This window comes from Hemitrygon akajei, chromosome 8, assembly GCF_048418815.1.
Source record: "Hemitrygon akajei chromosome 8, sHemAka1.3, whole genome shotgun sequence".
Lineage (NCBI taxonomy): Eukaryota > Metazoa > Chordata > Chondrichthyes > Myliobatiformes > Dasyatidae > Hemitrygon > Hemitrygon akajei.
The window spans coordinates 77,856,393-77,870,637 of record NC_133131.1 but is presented as its reverse complement, the minus strand read 5'-3'; the positions used below and the strand labels follow the sequence as shown (position 1 = coordinate 77,870,637).

General features: G+C 39.9%; 1 protein-coding gene across 2 annotated transcripts in view; it reads left to right on the top strand.

Annotated features, from left to right (window-relative positions):
* trim33 (tripartite motif containing 33) overlaps window positions 1-14,245 on the top strand; it is a 199,205-nt gene that overhangs the window by 147,989 nt on the left and 36,971 nt on the right. For both annotated transcript variants that reach the window (XM_073054071.1, XM_073054072.1), the window contains exons 8-11: window positions 8,582-8,699; window positions 10,034-10,281; window positions 10,840-11,019; window positions 13,089-13,289. In XM_073054071.1, the coding sequence (XP_072910172.1) occupies window positions 8,582-8,699; window positions 10,034-10,281; window positions 10,840-11,019; window positions 13,089-13,289 (747 nt within the window). The remainder of the gene's footprint in view (window positions 1-8,581; window positions 8,700-10,033; window positions 10,282-10,839; window positions 11,020-13,088; window positions 13,290-14,245) is intronic.

Below are 14,245 nucleotides of genomic sequence, written 5' to 3'. Positions count from 1 at the left end.
AGACGTATAATTTTTTAGGTTAATTGGTCATTGTAAATTGGTCTTGTGATTGTGATAGGGTTAAATCATGGGTTGCTGGGTGGTGTGGCTGAAAGGGCCTATTCTGTGCTGTATCTCAATAGATAAAATGAAACAAAACTTAAAGCTAATATGAAAACCGATTTTGATTTTCTATTAAAGTCTGTTTCCATCCCAGTTTAAAAGACCATATTACACAGGTGCTTGGGTCCATGGCCTTGGGCTCCAAAGATAAAGGCAGGGTTTCTTCATTGTTACAAAGAAGCTGTTTGTTTTTTAACTCTTGTTTCATAACATTCCAAAACTCACTACTTGCATTGAGATATTACCTGCTCTAGATGAACCTGGCTGGGGTTTGATACTGTGAGCAGTTTCCCCTGTTTCCCAGAATAGCTTTTTGAGATAGTGTGTTCTTGCCATTGGTCATCTTATGAGGCACCTTTTTGTACATTCCTTTGTGTACCTCCTAGGCATTGCTTTGAATTTACAACCAATTGCATAGCTAAGAGTTAATTTCTTTTTTCACAAGTGTGTGTTTCTTGAATTTCTTCAAATTCCTGCTAGCATCATTCCATAAACACTTCCACCAAGTGTGTAATTTTCAGGATGTCTCTTTGTATATATCATTCTTGTCTTTATTTTACTATATTCAGGGATAGGAGAATGTAAAACCATCTCAGCTGAAAAGCTGTCTCACTTTGTTCACGCTGACGTTAACCAGATGTTGTGTGTGATCTTCCCTCACATTGTCTCATTTCATACTGACCAGTTCTGTTTCTGGTCCTTCTGCTTAGAATTTGTGGCTGAAAAGATTGAAGAATGGGCAGAACAAAGGGAATATCTGTGGTTGAGACCATCTTTCATCTGACATGTTGTAGCCTTACAGAATTAATGTACGTAACTTGCTCTTTCTGTTTGTCAGAACTAGCGACTTCTGCCACTGCTTTTCACCTCTAATATAGTTTCACCAGCTAGGCGTGTCCCATAGCCCTTTTATTAGCAATATGACACAGACAAAGTATAATCAATCTGTTGGCTGCAATAATTTATTTGGCTTTGTCCAGTCAAAGATATTCCCTTTGTTATCCTATCCCTTCTCTTGGGGACCTCAAACATTGTGCTTTGCCTGACTGAAAAAAGCTGCTGTGGCCTTTTGAATTGCTAGCAGGCACACACAAATAAGGAATTATCAAGAAAAAGTGGCATTGATTTAAACACTGTTTTCCATCCCCATAATTCCTTTAACTTGGCATCATAAAGCACATTTATCAAGCATCTTCTCCCTTTGCATTTGAGCTTATTTTTACGTTCTGCATGGAGGCCAGAGACCAGTGGAGTGCCTCAGAGATCTGTTCTGGGACCCCTACTCTTTGTGATTTTTATAAATGACCTGGATAAGGAAGTGAAGGAATGGGTTAGTAAATTTGCTGATGACACATTGGTTGGGGGTGTAGTGGATAGTGTGGAGGGCTGTCAGAGGTTATAGCAGGCCATTGAAAGGATGCAAAACTGAGCTGAGAAGTGGCAGATGGAGTTCAACCCAGATAAGTGTGAAGTGGTTCATTTTGGTAGATCAAATATGGCAGAATATAGCATTAATGGTAAGACTCTTGGCAGTTTTGAGAATCAGAGGGATCTTGGGGTCTGAGTCTATAGACACTCAAATCTGCAGCACAGGATGACTGTGTGGTTAAGAAGGCATACGGTGCATTGGCCTTCATCAATTGTGGGATTGAGTTTAAGAGCCGGGAGGTAATGTTGCGGCTATATAGGACCCTGGTCAGACCCCACCTTGAGTACTGTGCTCAATTCTGGTCGCCTCACTATAGGAAGGATGTGGAAACCATAGAAAGGGTGCAGAGGAGACTTACAAGGATGTTGCCTGGATTGGGGAGCATGCCGTTCGAGAATAGGTTAAGAAAACTTGGCCTTTTCTCCTTGGAGCGACAGAGGATGAGAGGCGACCTGATAGAGGTGTACAAATTCATGAAAGGCATTGATTGTGTGGCTAGTCAGAGGCTTTTCCCCAGGGCTGAAATGGCTAACACAAGAGGACATAGTTTTAAGGTGCTTAGAAGTAGATACAGAGGAGATGTCGGGGTAAGTTTTTTACGCAGAGAGTGGTAAGTGCGTGGAATGGGCTGCCAGCGGCAGTGGTGGAGGCAGAAATAATAGGGTCTTTTAAGAGACTCCTGGATGGCTGAATGGAGCTTAGAAAAATAGAGGGCTATGGGTACAGCCTAGGTAGTTCTAAGGTAAGGACATGTTTGGCACAGCTTTGTGGGCCGAAGAGCCTGTATTGTGCTGTAGGTTTTCTGTGTTTCTATGTAACACTTAAAGCACTATTTCTGTTGAATTGTTTACCTGCAGACATTGAATGCTTCACATTTTGCACAAAATTTTGGTGCTGGTTTTATATTCTGTGGTTCAAGTAATTATGCCAACCTGATGATTATGCAATGAATATCTGAATGAGCAGAACAGCTAAATGCTAACTTTTAACAAGGGATGAGTAGCAGATTATGCATACAGCTCTGCAGATACTAAGCAAATACTACCTTTTGAAAGAGTAAACTCCCACAGTATTTTTTTATTAATCATTGGTGTTCACAGTGGGAGCTTTCCTTTTACAAATCTATTATTATGTCATTACCTAATTTCACATAATGAAATGCAGTCAAGTTAGTGCGTTTCCATATGTAGTTTAGAATTTGGTAAAAATGGGGGTTGATGAAAACTAGATTGCTTTACCATATCAATAAGAGGAAATGCATACTTTTCAAAATAAGATTGAGTCCTATTGATATAGCAATTAATTGATTGGTCTATGAAGCATTCTGTCAACTCTCAATTTACCACCATTAAATCATGAATGTTTTAAACATCTTTCACTGCGAGATGTTCTATACAGGTAATACAATACTTTTGAAGTACCGCTGTGTGTCATATTATGGAAAATTGATTCAGCTGTGGTATTTCTGAACATTTTTCAGCAGACAGGATGCCTTGTTTGACACTTCAGGTCTTGTGTTATTGCCTGAGAAAATAGATCAGCCTGAAGAACTTAGTGAACAGTTAATTTCTGCTTCCTGCTGAATCTCATTGAAGCCAAAATTAAGTTAATTTTATTCACTGTACATACTTCTTTAAAAAAAAAACTGGCAGTGAGCAATTATAGTATAGTGTGGACATTGGGACCAGGCAGTAAGCTGGCTGCAATGCTGAAGACTTGCAATCCAAAATTAGCCAAACTGTCAAAGTACAATTACAAGATTGGCATCTACCCAACAGTGTGGAACATTGCCCAGATACGGCTTCTGTAGGAAGCAGGACAAACTCAATTAACTTCCTTATGCTCCATTAGTCTATTAAATCATCAACTAAGTGTGAATCTGCTGGGGTCATTTATTGTGTCTGGTGCTCCCGATGCGGCCTTCTGTACATTGCTGAGACTCATCATAGATTGGGGTACAACTTCATCGTGCACCTCTGCTCCATCCGCCTTAAGTAGAACTTCCCAGTGGCCAAACATTTTAATCCAGATTCCCATTGCGGTATATCGATCCATGGTCTCTTGTGCCAAGATGAGGCCACCTTCGAGGTGGAGGAGCAACACCTTGTTTTCCATCTAGACAGTCTCCATGAATATTGATTACTCCTTCCGGTTAAAAAAAAATCTCGCTTCCACCACCCTTCCCCCCCATTTCCCCACTCTGTGTGACCTTTTACCTTTTCTCACTTGGCTATCGCTTTCCCTGGGTTCCGCCCTTCTTCCCTTTCTCCCACGGGCCATTCTCGTCTTCTATCAGATTCTTCCTTCTCCAGCCCTTGACCTTTCTCACCCACCTGGCTTTACCCATCACTTTCCAGGCAGCCGCCTCCTCCTTCCTCTATCTTTTTATTATGACATCTTCCCCCTTCCTTCTCAGTCCTGAAGAAGGGTATCTGCCCTTCAACACCATAGATGCTGCCTGATTTACAAAGTTCCTCCAGCATTTTGCTGCTCTGGATTTCCAGCATCTTGTGCTTGTGGTGGTGAAGTTGTTTACAACTTTCTCAAGCAACAGAGGTACAAATAACCTGACATAGTCATGGTACAAATGTGGACAAAAGCTTGATATCCAGAGATGATTTGAAAGCGACTGCCCTTATGATCGTACTTGACTTGAGTGTGGCATTGAGGAACTTCGGTAAAGTTGAGTTTAGTGTTAATTGAGGGAGATAAACCCATTTACAGGAATCTTGACTCATAAAGAAGTGCTTATAGTTGTAGGACAAGCATTTCTATTCCCAGATATGGTTGCAGGTGCACCCAGAGGGGTTTTGCTTGTTTCATTCATTGAGGTCAGAAGTGGAGATTATTAATTGTGGTGTTACAAATTTCTCAAATGAAACAGTCCATTCCAGCATGTAGCAAAAATTACACTACAATCAGATATGGGTATGGACTGATGATAACTCAATGCCAGCAGTAAATTTAAAACACTTTCCCTTTGCTTAGCGCATGTTTTGGGTCACCCAGACTAGAAAAGTTGAAAAGCTGGAGACCAGTAGAAATCAGAGGGTGAGCAGTGAGAGGAAGTTTCGCAAAACTCTCGTCAAAGAGAGCTTAAAATATCACCATCATATGAAGGTTGTCCTCCAAATCTCTCACCACCCAGACCTAGAACCATATTACATTTCCTTTGCTGCTAGATTTAATTCCTGGGAATCACTGGCTAGTCATTAGGCGAGTACTTTAACAAGATGATCCATAACAGTTCCAAGAAGATATCTCAGTGTCACCACCTACAGGACAGGGATTGAAAATGATTGACAGTCCATCTTGTACCATAAATCAGCTTTAAAGTCTTACTGACATTCTCATTCAATTTCTTTACAGTGGCCATATGTAAAGACTGAATGCTAACATGGAATTATTAGCAGGTGGGGTAAATAAAAATGTTTCATCAGAAATATTTTAGATGAATTTCATTTTTTGGAAGTAATTGTTGCATAAGGGTATCTTGATTATTCAGAACACCCACACCGTGCTTTTTTTTCCACCAGTGGAGTGATGGTTGTGCAACAGCAATTCAATGAATCAGTTGAATCCTATCTCCCTTTCTCCTGCACCTGTTTGACATCATTTTAGAATTTGGCCTTTATTTGGGATTGTAGTTTGTTTTTTCAGTAGTTGGACCATTAGCCTAACGTTAAACTATTGCACCCAACATAATTTTTATTGATTCTCATGGGCTGTTTATAAAGTTCACTTAATATGCATATAATTGCTCATATTCTAAACATGAAGTTCTTTTTCTTCATTGAAATCTCTTTGCTCACGTACGTTTTGGCTTTTATCATTTACAGTGTACTGTTAGTGGGATTTGCAGTCAAGTAGAATAATCCTGGGACTGAAATTTTGTGTTCATAATCAGTGCTCTAATTGTGAATAGCATTTCTCATAGACTGAGTTTGATGGTCTGCACTTATTTTCAGTGGCGCCATATACCAAAGTAAATAATTTTAAAGGTTGCTAATTTTGAATGCATATAGCACAATATCTTGCACTAATGAAGACAAAAAGAGTTGGTTCATGGTCATTGTACAGTTTTATAACTGCATTCAACTCTTAATTGGAAGATGATTTCAATCTGTTCTTGAGTGTTAGTCTATTTTCTTGGAGCACACAACGCCATTTACTGATGTATACTGGCTGAGGATTCACCAAGTATGTACTATAGTGAAAATCCTTCCTTTTTGTAAAAAAATCAGCTGATGGTGGAAATCTAAAGCACAAACAAAATGCTGGAAGTACTCAGCAGGTCATTGTACCTGCTTTAGAGCACATGTCTTACAAGGAAAGATTGAGTTAGCTAGGGTTTTTCTCATTGGAGGAAAGGAGGATGAGAGGTGACTCAGTGGAGTTGTATAAGATGAGAAGCATTGATAAAGTGGGCAGCTAGCACCTTTCACCCCAGGGCTTTATCTTCTGATGAAAGATCTCTAACCTGAAACAGTAACTTAGTTTCTCTTCCCATAGATGCAGCCCAACTTGCTGAGTATTTCTAGCATTTTCTGTTTGTTTTCTGTGTGCAGTTGTGCATGAAGGAAAGCAATAAATTCCTGCTACATTTGCTGTTAACCTTGCTCTCAAATGCCTCCTTGTGCAATGAGATCATTCATTTACTCACCTGCAGAGCCCAGTCAGTTTGGATTAGCAAAAACATCTCTACGATCTCCATCAGCACAGTTGCACTACAAAGATGTGTGCTTAGCCCCCTCCTCTGCTCACTTTACACTTATGACTGTGGCTAAACACCGCTCCAATGCCATATTTAAGTCTACTGATGACACCACTGTCATAGGCTGAATTGAAGGTGGTGATGAATCAGCATATAGGAGGGAGATTGAAAATCTGGCTGAGTGGTGCCATAACAATAACCCCTTAATCTGATTATTGACCTCAGGAGAAGAAAACCAAAAGTCCGTGAGGCAGTTATAATCAGAGGTGGAGAGGGTCAGCAACTTTAAATTCCTCTGTGTTATTTCGAAGGACTTGTCCTGGGCCCAACTCTTAAGTGTAATTATGAAGAAAGTACTGAAGCACCTCTACTTCCTTGGGAGTTTGCTGAGATTTGGAATGACTTTTAAAACTGACAAAAGTTCAATAGATATGTACTGGAGAGTATATTGAATGGCTGCATCGCAGCCAGATATGGAAACACCAATGCACTTGAACAGAACATCCTACAAAAAGTAATGGATACAGCCCTGTCTGTATGAAATGCTGACACAGGAATGCAGCATCCATCATCAGGGGAACCCCACCACCCAGGAAATGCTGTCTTCTCTTTGTTGTCATCAGGAAGAAGGTACAGGAGTCTTAGGACATACATCACTAGGTTCAGGAGTAGTTACTACCCTTCAATCATCAGGCTCTTGAATCAAAGGGGATAACTTTACTTCCCCTTGAAATTTCCCCACAACCAATGGAGTCACTTTCAAGGACTCTTCATTTCATGTTCTTGATATTTATGCTCATTTCTTTCTTTTTGTATTTGCAAATTTTTTTCTTCTGCACTCTAGTTGAACGCTCAAGTTGGTCAGTCTTTTATTGATTCTGTTATGATTATTATTCTTTAGGTTTAATGAGTATTCCCACAAGAAAATGAATTTCAGGGTTGTAAATAGTTTACATAAATGTACTTTGATAATAAATTTACTTTGAACTTTGAGAAAATTATATGAATTTTTTGTGCAACCTTGAGAAATATTGTTGTGATTGTAAGTTGAGACCTTGATTTTAGGGTAGAACTGGTGGCGAAGATGATATGCTGAATCTCACTGCAAGTGCATATGATCTTCTGGTCACTGAAACTGCATTTCTGATCACTGGCTTTTAATTTCTCAACTTAAAGTAAACACAAAGTGCACTTCAGATGCTGTGGTCAAATCAAGACATACAAAAAAGCTGGATGAACTCAGCGGGTTGGGCAGCATCCGTTGAAAGAAGCAGTCAGCGTTTCGGGTCGAAACCCTTCGTCAGGACTAAAGAAGGAGGGGGCAGGGGCCCTATAAAGAAGGTGGGGGGAGGGTGGAAAACCAATCAGAGGAAAGATCAAGGGGTGGGGGAGTGGAAGCAGGGAGGTGATAGGCAGGAGAGGTGAAGAAGGAATCTAAGGGGAAAGCACTATGGGTAGTAGAAGAAGGCAGAGTCATGAGAGGAGATAGGCAGCTAGAAGAGGAGGCAGAGTGAAACTGGGATGGGGGAAGGGAAAGGGAGGGAATTACCGGAAGTTGGAGAACTCAATGTTCATACCAAGGGGCTGGAGACCACCCAGACGGTATATGAGATGTTGTTCCTCCAACCAAAGTTTGGCCTCATCATGTTGGAGTAATCTATTGCATCCGGTGCTCCCGGTGCGGCCTTCTGTACATCGGTGAGACCCGATGCAGATTGGGGAACCGCTCCGTCCACCACAACAGACAGGATTTCCCGGTTGCCACTCACTTCAACTCTCCCTCTCATTCCCATTCCGATATGTCCATACGTGGCCTCCTCTACTGCCATGATGAGGCCAAACTTCGGTTGGATGAATGTAGAGGCATCAAAGGATTTGAAAACAAATGTTGGAATTTTAAAATCAAGCTTTGTAGGTCAGCAAGCAGGGAGGTAATAGGTGAGGAGGATTTTAATGAGTTTGTGGGAAAATGTGGGCAGCAGGATTTCACATGCTCTGTAGCTCATCAAGAGTGAGATGACGGTAATAAAGCCCCAGGACTTCATTGATGCAGTAAAATCTAACATTAACCGAAACATAAGGGGAAAAATTCTAGAAATGGCTTAATCCTTAAAGCAAGCAGAATAGATGACAAATGTGATTTCTGAGTAAGCCATATAGATCACCTAGTCACTTGGACCAACCTAAAAAAATCTCACTTGAAATATTTAAAATTTCACATTTTATAAGCAGAATTTCAGTTTTGCTTGACTGTTAAGAAAGACTGAATTTGCTGAGTAAGGTGAACCAAACCAGAAGAAATGAAAATAGTAAATTGTTACTATTTTGTTTTTAAGATTACTTTTCAGTTGCGCCATATTCTTCGAGCACGTTGTGACCCGGTTCCAGCTGCTAATGGTGGCATGCGCTTTCACTGTGATCCTACATTCTGGGCAAAAAATGTGGTGAATCTAGGTAATGTATGTACTGTTGGCTTTGAGAGTGTTGATCACTTTTCTTTGACTCCTTTTTCCTTCAAAATGTGCATGTCAGCTTGTGTAACATGTAATCCTTTTCAGAGATTAGTGTGTACAGGTAGTCCCCTAGTTACAAACATCCGAATTAGGGACAACTCGTACTTATGAACCAAGGAAGGAGAACGCCATCCGCCATTTTAAGTCGGATCGCGACGCTGTCTGCCATTTTAAGTTGTTGCTGTTGACACTGTGTTGAGTGTTTAACTTTGTATTTGGCTTAAATTTTTCTTAGTAAGATTCACCCTGACCCCACTCTCCCCCCCCCGTTCCAGTCGGCTGGTGGCGCAGTGAGATCAGCGCCGGGCTGGAGAATGGAATTTCCCAAATTGGGTCCAGTGATAGACTGTTCCCATGCCGGGTTGATGTCGATCCACTGGCTCCGTACCATCCGTTCTGGGTTGATGTCGAGTTCGCTACTCGACCTCGTAAAAAAAAAACACTGCCACCTCCAGTTTAAATTCCCACACGGAATATTGTGGATGATCAAATACCCAAACCCAGCTCAGCCCCCACTTGTCCCATTTAGCCTGTCTCAATGCAGTGGTCCTTAAGACCCAGCGGACCTCGAGAGCCACTGCCCACAGCGCTTCTGTTCCATTGACGAGAAGCGATCACGATTGAAAATAAAGTGGAAATAAAGCGTTTGGAAAGAGGTGAAATGCCATCGGTCATTGGAAAGGCGTTAGGCTACAGTCGGTCAACAATCGGAACAATTTTAAAGGATAGCAGATAAAGTGAGAATAATGGAGCATTTGAAAGGCGCTGCCCCGATGAAAGCTACAATTATTACTAAGCAACACAGTGGTTTAATTATTGGAATACATATGTTTCCTAAGTGTTTTATATGCATAGAAAGGTAAAATATATACTATATACTAAGACAAACGTTTGACTAACTGACGCTAAATAATACTGGATGTACTTGTTCTGACTTCCGTACAAATCCGACTTAAAGACGGACTCAGGAACGGAACTCGTACGTAACCCGGGGACAGCCTGTAAATCTTTTAAAATGAGTCTAAAAGCTTAAATCTCTAACACTAAAGGGTTTTAATAAAACAACCTGTCATCACTTCTGTTTTCCTGAGTAGTAGCCCATTGAAAAGGCTACACTCCCAGTTTTAAAATCAACTTTTGTTATGGTTGTTGCACCACAATGCAAAATATGTTTGAAGAGTCTTGGTAAATCACTGCATTATAATTTTAATAATCCACTGCTATCAACTGCAAATACAATTTAACACAAGGGTTTATTTTTATTTTCTAAACTAGGTAATCTTGTGATTGAAAACAAGCCAAACCCTCCAGGTTATACTCCCAATGTAGTTATTGGACACAGTTCCCAAGCTCAAGGACCAGCTGGGGGAAAACCTCAGGGTCAGATTAACCTTGCACAGCTACGCCTCCAACATATGCAGCAACAATTTGCACAGAAGCAACAACAGATGCAACAGATGAGAATGAACCACCCAGTAGGACAACATCCCAGGACAACAGGACCACAGATGGTGCAACAGCAGGTATACTATTATATGACTGAAAACCAACTTCCCTCATAAAAGAGAGAAGGTAAACTTTTGAACGTTGAAGGTTGCAACAAAAGATCTAAATTATTGCAGTTTGGTGCTGTACAAGATGGCCATTGTTGGTGTATCCACCATGATGTAATCATAGAATAGTCATCTGATTGACCAGTGTTGTGAAACAAAATTCTGCTGAGGGAGAAATGGCTATTGGATATTCATTGAATACAGAAAATAAAGATCATAATGTTAATACTATATGGACATAATGTACCTTGAATTTATACTTTTGGCCTCTTCCTATTTTTGGATTCCATTAAACCCACAGCAGCAAAATATAAATAATGCAAGCCCAGTAAAGTACCAGGTAATTATATTTCAGGCATAAAAGTGTATTACAGTTTTTGTTTCATTTCCCAATCTCACACACTTACTTAACATCAAAGCTGATCTTTACTACTAATTCAGGTCAAAGGAATTACCTATGGAAGATCAAAATAAGAGATTTGCACACGTTTTAAATCCCGAGTAGACTGATCTGCACTATCCTTTCAGCCTCCACGTTTGATTAGCATGCAGACCATGCAGAGGGGAAATTTGAATGGTGCAGCGCTTCAAGCCCACCAGGCTCATCAAGCCCATCAGATGAGAATGGCACAAAATGCTGCTCGCATGGCTGGGATGTCTCGACACAATGGTCATCAGTACCAAATGATGCCTCAGATATCACGCCAGGTATAATGATTCAGAGGTTAAAACTTTGTTTATTTCAATATGTTACAATATACCTTTATTTGTTAATGACTGAATTATTCCTTGTGATTTTTGTTTTAGTTATTTTTGTGATAGTTATTAGCATGCTATCACTGTTAAATGAAAGCTATAGTTTTAAAATGTGTTGCTCAAATAAAAATGCAAGTTTTGTCAGAGTAGTTATTGTGAGAGCCACCGTTATAAAAGATTAGCAGCTGAAGATGTACTTAAATTAATCCCATTTTCTAGGTTTTCAGGTATTTCGGTATCAAGCCCCATTTTAAACTAAAAACATAATTGGAGCTGACAGTTCTCTGTGGTATTAAGGAAGTAGAGTTGGACATGCTATTTCTCAGCTGAGGTTTTAATGAGACTCAATTTACTCTCTTGGATAAATTTCCCCTTCTTGGAGACTCTCCTACTTGAGGGAGCAATTCTATGCTGTCATACTCTCCTTCAGATTTTCTGTTTCAAAAATATTAATGATATCTAACAGTATTCTCCCTTGACTCCTATCTGCAAGTAGGGAATCCAAGTTCAGACATCTTCAGCAAGATCTGGATATTTACTTTATCCATGCAAGCCCAGTAATTCAGTTTGAAGGGCATTTCATCTGTTCAAAACTGTCCATGTTATCAATAATTTTCCCAAAATATTCAGTGGGTTGAAATCTTACTCCTGGTGAGGGTGCTAACTTTCTAGGCCACTTCTGACATCTTTAAGTTACCCATTTTGGAAAGCAAGCCCAAATCAATTGAAAGGATTATTCCCGCTTTATGATTAACTGAATAAAAGGTCTTAAGTTACATAATGTTAATTTGGTTCAATGTGTCAAAGTTAAATAATTTTCTGTTGTTCATATTGCTATGAATAGGAATAAAGACAAATGGGATGCAAAGAAATAAGACAATATACATTTATCCAAGAGAGTAAATTGAGTCTCACTAAAACCTCAGCTGAGAAATAGCATGTCCAACTCTACTTCGCAACCATCTTTAGAAATTTCTTTGTGGGGGATGGTAAATTTCTGGAACTCTATCCTCTAGGATTATGCAGGCTAGATTGCTGAAGATAATTAAATTGGAGTTTGTACAGTTTTGAAAAATCAGCCTATTGAAGGCTACGAGAAACTGGCACAGAAAGGACAAATAAGTCACGGCCATTTTGAATGGTGGGGCAGGCTTTGAGGGGCAGGTGACGTACTCCTATTTTGTGTATACTAGCTCAATGTTTCTACTCTGAGTGTCCATGCTGTTTATTGCTTTGGAAAATAATACAAAAAATTCAATTTTTAAACCTTATTTTAAATTTCACTTTTCATTACATCAGTGACAGTTTTAGTAGAAGTCAAAGCAATGCTGTTGTGTGGTTCAAAGACAGTGACTGCACTGCCTGTTTGTAACCAGTCAAAATTCAGACCTTGCTCTGAACTGGAGAACATTGAGGGTGGTAGGGTGATGGCATCTATATTAGATTTTTACAGCCAATCAAATGAGAATGTGTTTGCCTTTAAGTTGCCCAGCTAATGTTTGGCATGGTAGATCCAGGACAGTACAGTCCTTTCCATTAAACTGTAACAGATCAGAGAGCTTTGTCATTGAATAATTCTGATTACTTTTGAATGGCATGCTTGCATTCCTTTTGTATTCACTATTTCAAGTTATTTTATTGCCTAGGAGCTCAAACCATCTGCAGTTTAATAATATTGGTCATATTGGCAAAATCAGCACATTTTCCAGTGTTTTTGAAGTCGTATTTGGAAATCAATTGATAGCTGAACAACTAAAGCATGCATAGCGATTCAAAGCTATGTACTCTTAGAGTGCATGTTTTGAATAATATTCAAAAAATTAATTGAAATATCTAAGACAGTGTAAACATCATAAGATTCTATTGTACAGATATTCAAGTGTAAGTTGTGCATGTTTATTTTGATTTTCTATCTTACTGCCATTCCCTACTGGTGATTAACATGCTAGCAATTTTAGCCCACCGAAGTGAATGATAACAGCGAATATTTGTAACTTAATTGGTAATTAATTTTTTGCCAGCATACGAATCCTGGCCAGACGGGGCAGTTTTCTGCATCTTCTGTGCACAACAGCATTCCAAATCCAAACAGTCCAACAACAGCTACTCTGGCTGGTGCAAATCGTGGGCCCACCAGTCCCACTGTTGCCACAATAGAGCTGATTCCTTCAGTCACAAACCCGGAGAATCTTCCATCACTTCCAGATATTCCACCCATTCAGGTCAGTATTATGAGGTTCTTTAAAATTGATGGATTTTCTGTTCCTTCAGTTATCATTTGAAATGTTGTGATCAGTAATTATTGTTTAGTAAGTTAGGGTTAGTTTTGCTGATGACACAAAGGTTGATGGAGTTGTGGATAGTGAGGAGAGTTGTTGTAGATTCCAATAGGGCATTTGTCAGGATGCAGAGCTGGGCTGGAAAGTGTGAAGTAATTTTCTTTGGAAGGTCGAGTTTGAAGACAATGCAGAATTCTTAGCATTATGGAGGAATGGAGGGATCTTGGGGCCTATGACATAGATCCCTCAAAGTTGCTAACCAGTTGATAGGATTGTGATGAAGGTGTATGATGTATTGGCCTTCATTTAGTTAGGTGATTGTGTTCAAGAGCCACGGGGTAATGTTGCAGCTCTATAAATCCCTGGTTAGACCATACTTGGAATATTGCAGTCATTTCTGGTTGCCTCATCATAGGAGGGATATGGAATCTTTAGAGAGGGTGCAAAGTAAGTTTACCAGGAAGTTGCCTGGATTCGAGAGCATGTGTTGAGTGAGCTTAGGTTTTTTTCTCTTGGGAGCAATGAGAGGTGACTTAATAGAGTTGTACCAGATAAGAGACAGGGATTGAGTGGATAGCCAGAAACTTCTTTCCCCAGGGAAGAGGCATAATTTTAAGGTGATTGGAGGAATGTTTCGGAGGGAGGGGTAGTAGATGTCAGAAGTAGGATTTTTACTGAGTGATAGTGTGTGAAACACCCTTGGCAGGCAGATACAATAAGGACATTTAGGAAACTATTAGATAGGCATATGGATGATAGAAAAATGGAGGGAAGGGTTAGATTGATCTTGGAGTAGGTTCAAAGGTCAGCACAATATGGACCAGAGGGCCTGTCCCTTGCTGTAAAATTCTGTGTTCTGTGTTTGTATACTACCGATCAAATACACATAACCTTTTGTT